Raw genomic sequence first — 19,198 nt, forward strand, 5'->3', positions numbered from 1 at the left:
AGTTTTGTACTGGAAAAAAGGAAAATCCCTTACAGAGCAGGTCTGTAAAGAAACAGAAAGGTGGGGACACAGCTCAAGGAGAAAAATATATAACATTCTTTAGTCCCAAGTCTGTATATGTGAGCCTAGTCCCTGGTGTAAAAGGAAAAGAGATCCTGTTCAAAGCTTTGAAGAGGAACTTCCAGATCTAGGATTTGGGAGATTCTTCAGCAAGCTGCGTAGTAATTCGTCACATTCTGAAACTCCTTTGTGCCCGGGGCTCTTTCCACACGCCAAGACCTCTCACGAAGATCAGGTGGGAGTGGGGGTGGGAGAGTCAGAAAGAGAAGCTGGAGAGAAGCAGCAGAGGGACTCCTCTTCATTTCCACTCTCTGGTTGCTGGAGACTGGGGCCCTCGCTTGGTGGCCAGAAACCTAGAGGAAAAGGAGGAGCCGTTTGTAAGTGTTCCTTTAGAAAGAGGAAGCGACAGGGAGCGTGCTCAGCTCCGCACTGGAGCTGCGGGGAACATGGCGGCGGCAGCGGAGCCGGCTTCCCTTGCACACTTGCACAACAGCGGCAACAGTGGTGGCAGCGGCGGGGCCCCCGGATCGCAATCTACTGGGGGTGCAGTGCCAGTGCTCTTCTGCTTTTCTGTGTTTGCCCGGCCTTCCACGGTGCCGCATGGCGCGGGCCACGAAGTGCTTATCCAGAAATTCCTGAGCCTTTACGGCGACCAGATAGACATGCACCGCAAATTTGTGGTGCAGCTCTTTGCCGAGGAGTGGGGTCAGTATGTCGACCTGCCCAAGGGCTTCCTGGTGAGCGAACGCTGCAAAGTTCGCCTGGTTCCCTTGCAGATCCAGGTAAGAACTTGGGAGAAAGCAGGGTGGTGTAAGAAAGCACTCATCTTTCTCTTTTCTCTTAATTTGAGTACTCCTCAGGTGTCTTTGGTGCAACCATAGCTAGTTCTCCCTAGAACATATGACAGTACTGGGGGTGCTTTGTGTCCTTATGGTTCTGCTGTTTCTTTACTTCAAAATGCACGTGAGCGTGACTGCACGTGTTTGTGTTATAATTGTAGTCACCATTCCGCAATTTCCAAACAGATACATAAAGTGTTATCACCCATGAAGGTAGGAGGTAGTACAGCAGTGGTTTCCAAAAGTATCATACAGTGTACAACTGTCTGCTTTTTAAATTTTTCTGTAAACCTCTTAAAATAATTTTTTTTAGTTTAGTTTTTTTTTTTAACCCTTACTTTCTGTCTTTCTTAGGCAAAAAAGTGGGAAGGGCTAGGCAATGGGGGTTAAGTGACTTGCACACAACCAGAAAGTGTCTGAGGCCAGATTTGAAACTAGGGTCTCCAATCTCTAGACCTGGCTCTAAGTCCACTAAACCACACAGCTGCCCCCTCTGTAAACCTTTAAATTGAACACTCCAAGTTTTTATGTGAAATTTAACTTGCTCCCACTGAATTTTGGTTATTCCAAGTAGTGAATCACAGTAAACTTTCAGGATCTGAGATAGCTTTTAAAAAATTGAGAGGGAAGGGTCTAAAATTCTGGAAGGGATTAGATATAATTTGCCTCTTGGTATTAATCATTAATTATAACTTTATTTTGAAGCTCTGCTTATTAAGGTTGTGGGGATGAGGTGGGGAGAGAGAATGGAAAGCTCGCAGTAACCTACGAGCAATAAATATAAATAATAAAATTCTTTTTATATGTTTTTGTCTTTATTTTCTTTTGTGTAGAATTAACTAGCCATTCAGGTTGAAATTGAAACACATGTAGCATTCAGATCTTGGAGGCATTTAGATCTCAGGTGTCACCCTGTCAGTTACTCTAAAGCAGTAGTTCTTTAACTGAGTTATCTGTGGCCTTTCTTACCTATCATTACTTTGTCCTGCTCAGTATCTCCGATGCATGCTGGCCAAAATGTTCATATGTAGTTTACTGAAACAATTAATGTTCCCTTCATCTGAAAGCTTCAGGGCTCATTAAATTTATATCAGGGGTAACATTGTCAAAGTCAACCTTAGAATGCTCAAAAATAATACCCCCATCATTATGGTAAGACATTTTTATGGTTAATGCCTCAGCAAAACTCTCTTGAGAATTTTTTTCTGACAAACTGATCGCTGGAGAATGTGCCATTGATAAATGATCATTTAAACATAAAAACTCCTTAAAAGTAGTGGGGGTGGGAGGGTCACAATAATTTATTTGAATCATTTATTGTTTGTGTTTATTTGTGCTATCAATTTGTTGGCTTGATGAAAGTGACCTTCCAATGTCATGTTACAAGATAACACTGGTCAAAAAAATACATTTTAACTAAATATTTAGAAATGTATCTAAATAAGCCACATGGCTCCTTGATTTTCCCTATCAATTTTAAGTAAATCTAATTGGGAAGACATCTCAGAATAGTTGTTGTTTTTGTACTATGTTTTTTTTTTAATGTAGGAGAGAGCTGTTGGATGCTTATTTTGCTTTAAAACAAAAATTCCTTTCACTGCCATTTCCACCCCAATTATCATTGACATCAATAGAACACTATTAAAAGGTACTTTTTTTTAACAGTTGTGTTCTTAGCAATGTAAAAGTTACTGAAGTACACAAAATTTCTTTTTTCTTCAATGACAAATATTTATTTAGCACAATACTGGGTAGATGCTAGAAGAAGATAGATAAATAAGGCATAGCTTCTTACCTCAAGAAGCTTATACTCCACTAGAAAAACTTTTAGATTTATAATTTTTAAAAATTCTTTTAAAACATTTTAATATTCATTAGTTGATCCGGATAGCTTTTTTTAAAAATTATGTTTCATATGATACTATGAGATCATTTCTTTGGTCATTCTTAAGACCTAGCAATATTTCATTTTATTCATTGATAAATGTATCAAATTTGTTCAGTCATTTCCCACTTGTATAAGAGGTAATCTAAAAAAACTGCCTTAGATTCTAGTTTTTTGCTCTTCTTCCTCTTTTATAAAAATTTTTTATTTGGAAATTTTTATTTAATTGATTTAGAATATTTTTCCGTGGTCATATGATTCATGTTCTTTCCCTTCCTTCCTCCCACCCTCTTCTTGTAGCCAACAAGCAGTTCCACTGGGTTTTACATGTGTCATTGATCAAGACCTATTTCCATATTATTAATATTTGCATTAGGGTGATTGTTTAGAGTCTACATCCCCAGTCATATCTCTATCGACCCATGTGATCAAGCAGTTGTTTTTCTTCTGTGTTTCTACTCCCACAGTTCTTAACCTGGATGTGGATAGTGTTCTTTCTAATAGGTCCCTTAGAATTGTCCTGGATTATTGCATTGGTGCTAGTAGAGAAGTGTATCTGTCTCTGTGTATAATGTTTTCCTGATTCTGTTCCTTTCACTCTGCATCAATTCCTGGATTCCAGTTCACATGGAATTCCTCCAGTTCATTATTTATTTTAGCACAATAGTATTCCATCACCAACAGATACCACAGTTTGTTCAGCCATTCCCCAATCAAAGGGCATCCCCTCATTTTCCAATTTTTTTGCCACCACAAAGAGTGTAGCTATAAATTTTTTTGTACGAATCTTTTTCCTTATTATCTCTTTGGGGTATAAACCCAGTAGTGGTATGGCTGACAGTCTTTTAAAGCCTTTTAGGCATAGTTACAAATTGCCATCCAGAATGGTTGGATCAATTCACAACTCCACCAGCAATGCATTAATGTCCCAACTTTGCCACATCCCCTCCAATGTTCATTACTCTCCCCTGCTGTCATTTTAGCCGATCTGCTGGGTGTAAGGTGATACCTCTGAGTTGTTTTGATTTGCATTTCTCTAATTTTTAGAGATTTAGAACACTTTCTCATGTGCTTATTGATAGTTTTGATTCCTTTATCTGAAAATTGCCTATTCATGTCCCTTGCCCATTTAGCAATTGGAAAATGGCTTGATTTTTTGTACTGTTGATTTAGCTCTTAGTATATTTGAGTAATGTGTGTTTGAAAGTGAGTGGAGGAAGGTAGAGAGGTAAGATGGATGGGAGAAAGGAGAGAGGAAGGTAGAGAAAGGAGGGTAGCATCCCAGCAGGAGGAAATTGATCAGAGCCCCCAAATTAATGATTAGAGAACAACTTTAGGGTTTGAATAGCTAGGTTTTATTTTAATTAGTAAGGGAAAGGTTTAGGGAAAACTAGGAGGTAGGAAGAAAGGGAAAAAAGGGCAGAGAGAGAGAGAGAGAGAGAGATATCAGGGTCTCAGGGTAGAGAGAGCCCAGCTAGCCTCCAAGTTTGAGAGAGAGAAAGGCTCCAAACTTTCCCTTTTATACTTTCCCTGACACCTCCCCCAAAGGAAGTGGTGTCAGGTGTCAGGGGAAGTTGTAGCAGAGAGAGTCCTGGGAGTTGTAGTCTTCCAGGGCTAACAATAATTTCAAATGACAACAGTAATTAGACCTTTGTCAGAGTTTTTTGTTATAAAGATTTTTTTCCCATTTTCTTGTTTCCCTTCTGATTTTAATTGCATTGTTTTTGTTTGTACAAAAATTTTAATTAATGTAATCAAAATTATTTGTTTTACATTTTGTAAATTTTTCTAACTCTTGCTTGGTTTTAAAATCTTTCTTTTCCCATAGATCTGACAGGTATACTATTCTGTGTTCACCTAATTGACTTATAGTTTCCTTCTTTATATTCAAGTCATTCACCCATTCTGAATTTATCTTGGTATAGGGTGTGAGATATTGATCTAAACCTAATCTCTCCCATACTGTTTTCCAATTTGCCCAGCAGTTTTTGTCAAATAGTGGATTTTTGTCCCCAAAACTGGGCTCTTTGGGTTTATCTCTGTATCTGTCTTGCTGAGGTAATTTACCCCATATTCATGTCTTTTGTTTTTCTTACATTACCAGATTTTCTCCAGTTTATTTTCCCATTCTCATCCCTAGAAAGCCATTTCATATCACAACTACTATTTTAAAGAAAAAAAGAAAGAGAAAAATCAGCGAAACTTATCAACACTTCAGAAATGTCTGAAAATAATGTGTAATGTGCCATAACCAGTTACCTATTACTTATGCAAAGGTGTGGGAGGATATGTAAAGGGGATGTCTTACATCTTTTCTTTGGAACCATGCTTATTTTTTGTAACATTTTTTCTTATGATTGTTTTGTGGTTCTTTTCACTTACTTTTTTGAAGTCATTGTATTTCTTCTTTGATTGCTTATTTTACTCTTCATGAGTTCATGCATATCTTTCCATGCTTCACTGTAGACATAATATTCATCATTCCCACAAAACAAATATTTGATTTCATTTGGGCTCCACATTTTGTTTAGCCATTCACCACTATTTTGTTTCCAGTTATTTGCTATCACAAAAACATGTATTTTGATGTATATGGTGACTTTCTTTTTATAAATTGAGTAGTAGTGAAATCTCTAGATCAAAAGTTATGAGCACTTAAGTTAATTTATTTGCATATTTTCAAATTGCTCTCCAAATGGTTTTACTGATTCATAGCTCCACCAACAATGTATGGGTGTGCTTATCTTCCTACATCCTCTCCACCATTGACAGTACACATATTTTGTCATTGCCAGTTTGTAGGAAATGAGGTAAAGCCTCAGGGTTGTTTTGATTTGCAATTCTAATAATGATTTGGAGCATTCCTTCATATGTTTGTTAATTATATTATTCTTTTTTTGAGAACCATTCATATCTTTTGATTGGGGAATGGCTTTTGGTTTTCTGTCTTATCTATAATATCAAACCATTATAATAGAAGTTTGATGCAAAGATTTTTTCCATTCAACCACTTCCCTTTTTTATTTTAGATACATTAATTTTATTTTCTGTGTCAGAAAATTTCGTTAGAGTAATATACCACAATTTGTTTAGCTATTCTTCAGTTACTTAAAATACATTCTGAGGTACACACTTAGAGTTTAGTTCTTTGGTTTTCTTCTCCTTCTCCCTCCTCTATCCCTTTTTCATGTTGAACAAATTTGTTTTACTTGTAACTTCCCTCCCTGGTGTCATTCTCCCACTTAACCTCTCCCTCCCCCATTTCCACTTGTTTCTCAAATGAGTTTGATGTATTTCTACACCAAACTATTTCTGTAGAACCCTTCTTTGTCCATTTCATATATAAGTGTGGTTGATTTGATGTCTACCACTCCCACTGCTTCTTCCATATTGGCACATACCCTGATTACATCTCAGTGTGAAAATTAGCAAATACCACCCCCTTCCTCCTTTCTACACTAGTTTATTCTTTTTACTCTCTCTTCCCTTTCTCATCTTCATACGTCCATAACAGATTCAATGTAGAACTAGGAACTCAGTTTTACTTATTTAATTTCTTGAAGATATTAATAATTTAGAGGTAATTGTTTCTTTTTTTTCTCATGAGAATGTTCGCACTACTTAAGTAAATAGCTCTTTCTCCTTGTTCAAATATATTCATCTTTCTAGATTTCCCCTTGCATCTTATATTTGAAAAATTCTCTATTCCATTAAAGGTCAGTTTTTCTTTATACATATTTATACTCAGCTTTGCAGAGTAAGGTACTTTTTGGTTGTAAGGCCTCTCTGCCTTTCAAGATCTCTCATTTTAAAATAGAAGCTGAGTGGTCTCGTATGATCCTGATTGTAAACTCTTGATACTTGAATTTCTTTCTGAATTGTATAGTAGGAAAATTTTGAACCCATGGAACTACATTACCCAAACTTCTTTTCTTTATTACCCACAATTCCTTTTCCTTTCTGTTTACCTGTGTCTTTTGCATGATTGTATATAAGTTTTGTGTAACACCCCCTCTCTCTTCCTCGTCAATTGAGTGGTGACAGGTCCTTATTGCCCTAGCTTTCTCTTCCACATGAGGTGAGTGGGGAACAGTCCCTGTGTTCTCTAGGTCTGTAGTTAAATATTAATAAATCTTTATAAATATTATACTTTGGAGTTATTGAATACTAATTTTAAAATCCACAGAATGTTTACAGTGCTTTTATTTTTGATGTGAGTTTTGGATTTTGACTGGCATTCTTGGGACTTTTTCTTGATAGGTGGATTCTTTCTGTTTTTACTTCATCCTAAGGTTCTGATAGGTAGGAGCAGTTTTCATTTGTCATTTTCTGAAATCCAGAATGCAGGCTTTTTAAAAATTACAGTTTTCTTATAATATTTATTGCTATATCATGGAGTCACTGATTTTTGTTTTGTCTATTCTAGTTTCCTGGGATGAAGTTGACCATTTTATCTTTTAAACTATTTTTTTCCCAGTTCTTTTCTCTAATGCTTTTATTTCATTTTTAAAAATCTCTTGCCTCATTTTTTTCTAGGTATTCATGTTGTCCTTTGGAAAGTACATTTTTTTTCCTTAGAATCTTTGCTTCAAGTTGTTGTAGAGAGTTATTCTTTCCCAAAAGAGAATCTCTAGATTTTCAGTAATTTTATTTGTACTAATGATATTTTTTGTAATTTATTCAACTTTTGGATTCCTAAAGTGATGCTTTGTTTGTACTTTTGGGAAGAGTGGTCAGTCTTGCTTTTGCCTGGGGTCACTAGAGTTCCTGTATTGAACCCCATTTTACTGATAGATCTTTAAGACTTAAGAGTACTAGATCCTTATATTGTAAGGGGGAAAAAGGTGTCTTATGGGTTCAATATGTTAAAAGATGGTTGCCAGAGGATTGAACTATTATCAATTCTCAATTAAGAACAATCTCAAGTCAAAATTGACTTTTATGGAAGTTTATTTACAATTAAGAAGAGAGAGAGGAAATAAGGAAATGAGAATCTAACCCAGTAGGTAATTTATTATGATCCTCTAATTAATCCAGGTAGATCTTAACTCTCAGCTGAGAATTAGAGGGCCAAAGGCCTGGAGGTGAATGGAGCAAAACTTCATTCACAGATTCTACTAAAATAAATTTCTTAAGAGAATCAGGACGATTCAGTCAGTCTTTAAACTCACCACGTGGAATTCAAAGAAGATATTTAAAGCAGTCTCACCAGGGTCTCAGTATTCAAGCACCCCTCCACGAACCAGAAGAGGTCTGTCACCAGATGCCCTCTTTAACCAAAACCTCTCACTCACTCAACTCCCTCTTTTTAAAGGGGTCACTTATGTGTCACTTCCTGTGCCTCCCTCCTAATTTGCATGTCCAATAACAATAGTACTGCCTAGGGGCAGTCAGTTGATTCTGATTTGTCACCCACTCTAGCACACTTGGGTTATGGACCTCCCAGAATTAGAGGTGTTCTCACCTTTATTAAATTTATTTAATTAAATTTAAAGATGGGCAGTGTAGATTTAATCTAATTATCACAATATCTATCTATGACATCTTAGAACACATTTTCAGGACCTTGAACCACTTGCCTGAGCTGGTGTTCTTTGTACCCAGTGGCATTTCATTGGTTGATTTCCCTACTTTCTACTCTCTGGTACTTCCGAAGTCCCCAAAATGGCACTGACCATTTTGGGGCTTTCTCTGAGGAGTCTGGTTTTTGCTTCTTTTGGATAAAGAGCTTTGCAAACTACATGTTTCTCTATCTGATCTCTGGTCTCACTCTCTGAAACTACTCTGTAAAGGCACTGATTTTGTTAACAACTTCCTTCTTGCTCTCAAGCTTCTAAATGACCTCTTGTGTAGTTCTGGGGCCATTGAAGTCTGTGATTTTTCATTGAAATTTTTGCAGATTTTTTGATTGGTTGCAAGCTGTAGATGAGTAAATACGTGACTGTTGGACCATCTACTTTTTGCTCTAGCAGCCACATTGGCCAGAGTCTCTAGTTTAGCGTCTGAAAAGCTTTGTACTGAGACCTTTCAGTAGAACATTATCAGAGAACAAAACTAGGAATTAGAAACCTGTATTCTAATCTCTACTGTGTTGACTTGTGTGACTATGGTTAAGACAGTTGTGTTTCAGTTTCCCCATATATAACATGAAGGTTATCGAATTGCATGACTTTGAATAATCCTTTCCAGAATGATTTCCAGAACTGGAATATTTGTATTACAATAACTGTTTTTCTCTCTTGTTTCCTAGAAGTTTTAGCTCTAGAAGGAATTTTGGATGCATGCTTGTTTTAACAGGTTGGGAAAACAAGATCAAGAGTGATGAAATTTGGTCAAAGTCACATGTACTTAATAATAAAGCTCAGATTAGAAACTAATTCTCCTAATGCCTAACTCATTACTATTTGCCTTATATCATGTTAGACGTTAGACTTTACCCAGTGTAATGGCTTCCAGAGTGACTGGCAGAATGTCTGTGACCCTGTATATCCTCATCCTCAACATCCCTGACCATTGGATATGCATGTGCTAGCAGGAAGAACAGTCCATGAAGGTGCATGTGCTTGCAGAGCAGGGCCTCCTTCCTTCTTGGGGAGCTACCCCCCAAACCCTGAGGACTGCTCTCTGCCTCTACCCCTAGACCCCAGCCTGCCATGTACCCCAGTCTCCTTCCGATTCTGTCCATAGTCCATGCCTTGGGCACCCCTTGGAGGCCAAATTAGAAGTCTGGGTTTCTACTCCCCCAAAAAGCAAACAAACAAAAAAAAATCCCACACCATCCTGATTGTTTCTCTTAACATTATATGAACATTATTAGAATAAAGCTACATGAAAAACAAAGGCATTTATTGTAGTTTGTAATTCCTTAGCTCTTGCTACTGTTTAATATTCTTATCAGCTGATCCGATTTCACTAAGTAGGCTGGGCAAGTTGCTCTAATTGGTCCCCCTTAATACTAGTACCATTATTAGAATATGGCATTATTAGAATGTATGAATATTTAAGGACTAGCACTTCTGGTATAGCATCTTGCCTCTTTCAGGGCTGCTTATCTACCTTTGGAATCAATCTGGCACTCAGCTCTAACCTGTGGCTCTAAAAAACTGTAGCACATGCAACGGGCATACCCCAGTAAATCATCTGGGCAGATGGTCTAAACCAGGTAAGTTAGGGGGATGTCTACCCCAAGCATGTAAAGATTTCTCCTGGAGAAATGAGTAGATGAGAACAATTTGTTCCAATGGCTGTGAAAGTGGCCAAAGCAGGTGTTGTGGAGTCCTTATAACTTGGTCAGGCTTTGAAGATTCCAAGGTCATCCACTGCATTCACTGCCATCGCCAGGCTTCCTGACTTTTGTCTTACCACTGGACTTAGAAGACTTTGGAAGAGAGAGTGAGGCTGACAACTTTGTGCAACTTTGCCTCACTTAAATCTAATTTACCTTCAAGTCAAGACATCACCTCATGATATCATGGATCTTTTTGAAAACAAAGGACAAACAAGAAAAAGTGCTTCTGTTGATTATCTTCAGTTTGTTCTGTATACAGTGATCCCTCACCTATTGTGGGAATTATGTTCCAGAGACCCCCACGGTAGTTAAAAATTCACAAAGTAGCAGTGTTATATTTATTTTATTATTCTTTGATGGTAATCGTCTTCCCCTGGTGCTTGTGTTCACTGCCTTAGGAGGCACAGAACATTTGGGTGATATAGGGCTTGAAATAAATTCAAACTTTTACAGAAACTTCACAAAAACACAACATCACAGAGCAACGCTTTGCATAGTGATCAGACATCGATATGAAGTGGACAAGGAGAGATGCTGAATGTATGGGCACAGTGCGGGAGAACAAACAGACTGATGCTACAATTAATGAGCCAATTAGCATCCAGGATACAGAACACAGTGCTGTGGTTGGTCACTTTTCATTCCATCAGCCAGTAGTGTGTGTGTATAATTGGCAAAATTGCACAAGACATAGTGGCATCTGCATTTCCATTGTGTACAGTACGGTAGTCATCCACAAAATCCCATGATGTAGCAACAACTCTGCAATACAGAATTAGATATATGTTTTTTAAAAACCTGCGATACAATCAAGCTGCTATAAGTGAACCATGATATAGCAAGGGATGACTGTATATCTTGTTTGTCTATGGTTGTTTTTATGTTTTCTCATTTGACATCAAAAATGTTTGTTGATTTGACTTGGCTCAACATATTTCAAGATGCTGCTTTGTCTTTACTCTAATGAATAATAAAGTTTAATGCAGATTACTCCTTAGCTACTGAGCTTGTGCTTCCTCATTCTGACTAACACAGTCTCCTTTTACTACTATATTTTGACTATCTCCAGTGACTAGCCAGCTCAGACTTTGGGAGTTTAATATAAACAAGAAGAGCCATGGAAGAAAATTTGTGAAATACTGCCTTAGTGAAGAGGTCCAGCCCCTTCAAAAATCCACATGGGTTCTAATGTCCTAGAAGGGAAACCAGGTTCTGGAAGAGGAATGGGGAAAAAGGACTAAGAAAGAGGATGGAGATGCATAGAGAGAAATGAGACAAGAGACAGAAGTAGCCTGGAGACAAAGACAAACTGCCTCTCTGCCTTTTCTCAAAATGTTTATTTAAAATGTTGATATTTCAAATGAGTTTTCAGATAGCACATAGGAGATACCAAAAGGTTTTTTACATCAGCTTATAAACCTAATTACAAAAACAGTGATCCATGTGGTAAGAGAACAGGTGTTGGGAAGGAAGTACTACTGCCTTTGTTAATCAATCTTCCTTTCTCCCAGACTCCAGTCTGATAGCCTTCCTGAGTATTAGCAATTTCCATCCTGCTTATTCAGATAATAAATTTAAGCTTTTGAGATTCCAAAGATCTTTTCAGCCTGCCTGTATCTTTTACAACTCCTGAAATGCTAATAGAAATTTTAGCTCAACAATTTTGACCCCAATTTAATTTCTTTGATAGAAGTATCCAGTATAAGTCAATCATGTGAATTATTAAAAATATATACATAATTCTGACTCATGAACACCTTGCTCATTTGAGTCAGCTTTTGAATACATATTTAACATCTCCATGATTTGTCATTTCTGAACCTCTACACTTAGAAGCTTGAGTAAGTAGATAAAATGTAGATAAAATGGCTTATTCCTTATTTTTAGTGGATAGAGCAAGGAAGAGCTAGAATTAGAGTTTTACTCACAATCAGTGTTCTTTCTTGTAACTCTTTGTAACCTTGAACAAATCATTTAACCTTCCTTTGAGGCTCAGTTTCCTCATCTGTTAAATAATGGGGTTGAATTAGAAAGATCCCTTCCAACTCTAAAATTACACAATTTGTCCTTGGACGTTAACCAGTATAAGAATAATAATGATATCTCAGAACTTTTTAAACAACTATTTTGATGCATAAAAAACACTCTTAAACATACTTAACAGAATCACAGTATTGGAAAGAACCTCATAGGACCTTCCCTGAGTATCCCATTCTACATCTCCCCAAAATGGTTCTCTAATCATTGTTAGAGAATTCCATGAGGGAAAAAAAATATTCAAAGCATTTGCCTTTGGATAACTAATGATTAGGAAGTTTTCCCTTACACTGAAATTAAACCTTCCTCTAGCATTTTCCACCTACTGCTTAGTTCTGGCTTCTGGGGCCAGATAATACAAACTGCCCCTCTTTTATATGACAAGTTCTTCAAATATTTAAATAGAGCTTTCATAGAATTCCTTCTGTATTACCCTATCCCTACCCTTCTTCCCTAGGATAAATTGCTTTATATCCTTCAAACAGCCCTAATGATATTTTGAAACTCTTCAATAAACAAAGAATGGAGAAAAGAATTGACTATGAAACAACGAACTTCTTAGGTAGTTTTTTAAAATGTATAGTAAATTCAACATGTCAGTAAAAACAAAAAAACTGTCTTGATTATCTATGTTCCCATCTGAATTTCCTCCCACTTGAATCTGTTCATTTTTCATTTATGCTTTTTTTCAACATCACTTTTGTTACCTTCCAACCCCTCCTCCCCCCAATTCTCCATTGTAAACCACAAGTATAATTTTAAAAAATCAGTACATTGGCTATGTCTATAAATGTAGATTTCTTTGAGCCTTGATTTTTTTTTTGACCAATAGATGGTAATATGTTTCATCATTAGTCTTCTGAAATCATTAGTTTCTGCATCAATCAGAGCTCTGAAGCTTTTCAAAATTGTTTTCCTTTACATTAATTATGTAATTATTATACATAATATTTATGGCTATTATAAATAATTTTCCTAGTTCTACTCACTTCACTCAATAAATTCTTATGTCTTTTCAATTAATCAAAATTTTAATTTCTCATGGTATATTTAATTCTTACTGTACATTAAATTCACATTCCACAGTTTTCATAAGAGTGTATGGCTCAATTACCACCATTAAGAGAAGGTAGCAAACATGATATTACCTGGGTCATTAAGATCATTTTTTTACTGAAGATGATAGTATTGGAAGCACTGAGGACATAATTGTTTGTGCAGCTTTGTATTAAAAAATGTCCATTTTTTAGGTTACAATAAATCTTAATAGTTCTCAAAGTAGGTCCAATTTAAGGTTCTATTACATGCACATTTATTCCTCTTACTGTTACAGTCCTTGTTGGTAGGAGCTTCTTTTCGTACTTGGACTAGTAAAGTTACTCTCCTCTTTCCTTGTTATCTCTTGGATATCTCTCAAACTGTATTACTTGTTCATTGTGTTTAACATTTTTTTTTCTATTTACTCATATCTGCAATCTCATTTTATAGACTTGATATTTGAAGGTCAGACTTAGCTCCCAGCTATACTTTTGGATGCAGTGAGCAGATCTCTATTTGCTCATAGGTGTTGGCCAGTACCCCATCTTCTCTAGATCCTTCTAGGTTTGGCCTCAGGATTCTGGGGGCTTGGCCTTTTTTCTGTGTCTACCTCCTGGCACAGTCTCCAACCAGATTCTGACTGAGAAATCCCCCGAGGTTTTGATTTCAAGGTTCTGCTCTGGCCTTGTCTTCTACAGGTACCTAAAGCAGGACTGCTTAAATTCCTATTCAAACCCTGCCATGATTGCTTTCAGGTTTTGTGTTCTTTATAACTTTGCCTTATTTCTAGTGTCAATTTGGAAAAACAGAACCACTAAAGTAGTCATCAAACGAAAATCTTTAATCAGGAAAAGACACAAATCTTAATATCCAGCCACCACACAGAACCCAGAGCCAAATACCACAGAGTCAAAACTCTGGGACTCTGGGAACAGTGTCTCTGAGAGAATCACCACCAAAGTTGATTCTCCAAAGAATAATAGAACTTGGGGCTTACATACCTTTGGGGGGAATTAAGTATAGTAAACATAGGCTAAGCCTAACTTAAAATGGATACAAAAAGGATGGTTCCTGCCAGGTTCCTGATATGGGAAAGAATCTCTGATACAATGAGGGAAACTTCTAAAACAAAAAGGGTGATGGAGGATTTGAGCACTTCTATCACTCTTTAGGACACTTAATGGATGCTTTGTGGTCCTAAAATTATTCATTCTTAGACAAAGTCAGTTTGGGACTTCTCTAAGGGGAGAAAGGAACAGAGGCAAACTTGGGGTTTCCAGAAATTGAGTTGACACTAGTTAGAGCTCCTGCAAGATTCAGACAGTCATTTAATGCAATAACTTGGAAATAACACAGAACTACTAAAGTAGTCAGAAAAACCAAGTCTTTATTCAGGAAAGAGATAGGTCCAGTAATCAGCTGCTATCATAGAGCCAAGTGCCACAAACTACACAGAGTCAACACTCTGGGGCTCTGGGGATGTATTCCCTTGAAGAATGCACCATGCTAGATGATTCTCCAAAGAACAGTAGAACTTGGGGAATTTATACACCATTTGGGGAACTAAGGACAAGGAAGTATGATTGATTGGTATTACCATGGCTATAAGGAAATGAGAAGTCCAAGACAGGATTATTAGGGAAAGGCTGATGCTTTACTGGGCTGCCTGAGAGAGGACATTGATACAATGGGAGAAACTACTGGGACAAAAAGGGTATTTGGATTAGGTCTGTAATCCCACCTGGACTAAGATCCTTAACTACCTTAAAGTCCTTTGTTCAGATTGAAATGGGTGAATCTGGGACCTCCCTCTAGGTGAAATCTCAAGGGACAGGGGCAAACTTAGGGTCTCCAGATTTCTAGTTGACAAAGGAGTTTCCCCTTGCTTCTTCTATTGAATTTTTAGAAATTTACTGAGTTGTTTCCAGATGTTTGGGGTTACATTGTTTCCTGATATGTCTTCATCTTTCTAGAGTTATTCCCCTTGCTTTCACATGAATTATTGTCTAGCCTAGCTCTTCCCCCCCACACTATACTTGATTTAAAAAACAACATATGTAGACTTTTACAACTATTAAATTTAATCTTATTCTTTTTGGTTTATTATATTAAATCTTGGATCCCATTCATTCATGTATCCTATGACTATTGAGTGCCTAGTATGTACAAAGAATAAAGATTACTATGGCTTCCCCCTGTCCTTAACATTTTTAATAAGTAACATCATCACCATATGATAGATTAAATAAATTCTATGTTGCATTCTAATTTGTGGATAAAATTGAAGAAATTTTTTGTGGACAACCAGGATAATTAAGGGAGATTTGTGGAATATATGTCAAAGGGATATGGATGTTAAAAAAAAAAAAAGAACTACTGAAGTAGTTATTAGAAGGTGGTCTTTATTGGAGGTAGAAAGAGTAAACTGGGAAGCCACATAGAACCTCTGTACTGAGATTTCAACAGAACTACAGTATGCGGTGTGCTTAAATAGATTTTGGAGAAGGGGGAGGCCTTATGCTCTGTTTCTCACTTGGGACCTGCATTAGCCTAGTTCAAACTGACTAGGAGAGGCCTTGATGTTGTAGCCCTAGCCTACAGTACTTAGCCTAGATACAAAGGAGAAATTAAGAAAACAAAAAGGTACTTAAGACTCAATTATATTTGCTAATCCTATCTAAAATAATCAAAGGATGCTTGAAGGTTTATGATTCAGTCTAGGACAAGGGTCAGCAAAGGAGTTTCTTTAAGACAGACTATCAAGGACAAGGGTTAGAGTTCCATAAAACCAGATTATCAGGTGATATTAATTTATTTCATAGAGATATTGTGAAGAAAGTACCTCATCATTTTAAAAGTACATTATTGTGTATTTTTATTCAAGGTTATTGTAAAGATTGTATTTACCACTCAATCTTAATCCTTGAGATAACTCTGCAATGCAAACATTTGGCATTTAGCAATAGGGACCTTTCCCTAAAGCAGGAGTCGGCAACCTATGGCTCTGGAGCCATATCTGGCTCTTTTGAGGGCCAGATATGGCTCTTTCTGCAGAAGCCATAAAGTCAATTTTTTTTTCAGGCGCTGTTACAAGAGCGCACAGTGAGCACTGTACGGCTCTCACGAAATTACGTTTTAAAAAATGTGGCATTTATGGCTCTCACGATCAAAAAGGTTGCTGGACCCCTGCCCTAAAGGCTCCATTGACATGGACTTTTTTATATTCCTTCAGTGGAATTTGATGTTAAATGTGATAGTGTGAAATAAGGCAGACTTATTTAGACTTATTCTCATCCTGTGTAGCAGGTCCCTTAGCAATTATTGGATTTTTTTTCAGTGAAGCTGAATTATTTCTCCCTTTTTTGCTGTCTTTCTTAAAAGTATTCCAATACTAAAATGATTCTGTTTGTATAATTCTACTTTGTGTGTTCATTAGCAAAGCAACTGTTTCTGTTTGTTTTTTTGCTTTTCTTAGCACTTTTTGCTGGGTCACAGTTCATTTCAAGTTGCCAGTTTTAGTTTTCTGTTTTAATTTAAGCTTTAAACATTGTTAATACATTCCAGAATTAAAATTCTAAAATTAACTATTAAGTTTTTCCCTACTTTTTTTTTCAGCTTACCACATTGGGAAATCTTATGCCTTCAAGTACTGTATTTTTTTGCTGTGATATGCAAGAAAGATTCAGACCAGCTATCAAGTATTTTGGTGATATCATTAGTGTAGGACAAAGATTGGTAGGTTTAAAAAAATAATTTTTGCGATGTATTACATTTCTGTTCTTTTTCGTTGCGACATGGTACAATCTTTTCTGAAAAAAACTTTTTTTTTTTTTTCAGTTGCAAGGGGCTCGGATTTTAGGAATTCCAGTTATTGTAACAGAACAGTACCCCAAAGGTCTTGGCAGTACTGTACAAGAAATTGATTTAACAGGTGTTAAACTTGTACTTCCGAAGACTAAATTTTCAATGGTATTACCGGAAGTAGAAGCAGCATTAGCAGAAATTCCTGGAGTTCGTAGTGTTGTCTTGTTTGGAGTAGAAGTAGGTATTTTTAATATTAAATATTATTGATAATGATTTATCTTTTAAAATGTGATCTTGACAAATAGAAGTGCTAGTTTATGTGTGCCCAATGTTAATTAAGCCTATTTATATTCAGTTCTAGTATTCATTGTTTTTAAGAATAGCAGGTTATTAAAATAGGTTTATGAATTTAATATGTTGTTGTACTTTATTGTTCTGTTATAATCTTGACCCTTTTCTGTTAGACTCATGTGTGCATTCAGCAGACGGCTCTGGAATTGGTTGGCCGAGGTGTTGAAGTTCACATTGTAGCTGATGCCACTTCGTCAAGAAGCATGATGGACAGGATGTTTGCTCTTGAGGTAACATGATCTCTTTAATATCTGTGCCTAATTGATATATTTCTTTGAGTAAAAAGCCCTTACCAGGAAGCGGAAGAGAGTTGGAAAAATATATAAGCAAATGAAACATGCCTATTTATGAAGGAAACCTATTACATTCTTGTAATTCACAATTAAAACCATTAACTAGGGGGGCAGCTGGGTGGCTCAGTGGATTGAGAGCCAGGCCTAGAGACAGGAGATCCTAGGTTCAAATCCGGCCTCAGACACTTCCCAGCTGTGTGACCCTGGGCAAGTCACTTGACCCCCATTGCCTACCCTTACCAATCTTCCACCTATAAGTCAATACACAGAAGTAAAGGGTTTAAAATTAAAAAAAAAAATTAAAACCATTAACTAGTCATGTAAGTTGCTATTAACACCATTAAACTAATAGTTATCTAATGATCTAAAAGAGTGATGAACATTAGTTTTTACCTAAGTGTCTTAATATAAATGAATTCAATACTGGGAAAAATTTTGTTGTCTCAAATATTTTTTATTTTTTTTTTTATATTTTTATACCCTTAACTTCTGTGTATTAGTTCCTTGGTGGAAGAGTGGTAAGGGTAGGCAAGGGGGGTCAAGTGACTTGCCCAGGGTCACACAGCTGGGAAGTGGCTGAGGCCGGGTTTGAACCTAGGACCTCCCGTCTCTAGGCCTGGCTCTCAATCCACTGAGCTACCCAGCTGCCCCATTGTCTCAAATATTTTAACTGCTGATCAAATGAGTTTGAGTAGCTTGAGAAACTTAAGAAAATTATTTTAAAGAAGACTGAAAATTAGTTTGCAAGGGAACGTCATTTTTTTTGAAAATTTAAAAAATTTGTAATTACTCTTTTTTTTTTGGTGCAGTATAATTTTCCTTCATTTTCACATCTTGTGTAATTCTTATTCTTCTCTTTCTTCACTACCACCCCTACAAACCCCCCACACACAGTGTTTTACAGATGAATCTGAGAATTCAAGCACTGGTGACTGGTGGTCTCATCAACAGAGCTAGAAAGTTAGAATGGTGGGGAGGGAGGTGGTTAGTATTATCACTGAAAGCATGTCTGCAGCTTCCTACTCTTTGGTTTCATTTTTTGGGCAAGATATGACTCTTGAGGTTGATGATCTCTATAAAAGGATTTCCCTTACAGACTATCATTTTGCAGGGTTTATAGTGATGGCCACAGGTGCATTTATCTTTCCTATTAATTGCTATTAAAATTTAAAAAAAAATTAATTTCCAGGGGGCTAAGTAATATTTTTTCTGGAAAGGGGGTGGTAGGCCAAAAAAGTTTGGGAACCACTGGTTTATACTATGCCTTACCATGCTGCTACAAATAGGAACTTATCCCTTCGTGGTTGCCAAACTGTTATGATTAAAAATGATGATGGTCGAGATCAAAAGGGAGAATAGTATTTTAATAAAAGCCATGCTGATAGAGATAAACTGACCATGAGCCTGTAAGAAAAACCTATTCCAACCTCACCTCAGCCATTTACCTTCCTCTCTCCTCGAGCTCAGGTAACTAAAGAGGAAGTTCCAAGTCACTACCCCCTACTTAAAATAGTCCCTCACCTTTAATATGTCATCCAAAACAGGAAACCCATGAAACCCGTTGGACCACGGGAAATGTAGTTTTAAGGACCCCCACAGGTCC

At 36.8% G+C, this 19,198-nt stretch overlaps 1 protein-coding gene across 1 annotated transcript in view; it reads left to right on the plus strand.

The window, feature by feature from the left end:
* Positions 1-353: 353 nt before the first annotated feature.
* Positions 354-19,198, plus strand: part of ISOC1 (isochorismatase domain containing 1) — a 48,738-nt gene continuing 29,893 nt past the window's right edge. The window contains exons 1-4 of the mRNA XM_044657617.1: positions 354-842; positions 16,763-16,882; positions 16,985-17,188; positions 17,416-17,532. Of these exons, the coding sequence (XP_044513552.1) occupies positions 507-842; positions 16,763-16,882; positions 16,985-17,188; positions 17,416-17,532 (777 nt within the window). The 5' untranslated portion in view covers positions 354-506. The remainder of the gene's footprint in view (positions 843-16,762; positions 16,883-16,984; positions 17,189-17,415; positions 17,533-19,198) is intronic.

This window comes from Gracilinanus agilis, chromosome 1 (genome assembly GCF_016433145.1).
Source record: "Gracilinanus agilis isolate LMUSP501 chromosome 1, AgileGrace, whole genome shotgun sequence".
NCBI classification, from domain to species: Eukaryota; Metazoa; Chordata; class Mammalia; order Didelphimorphia; family Didelphidae; genus Gracilinanus; species Gracilinanus agilis.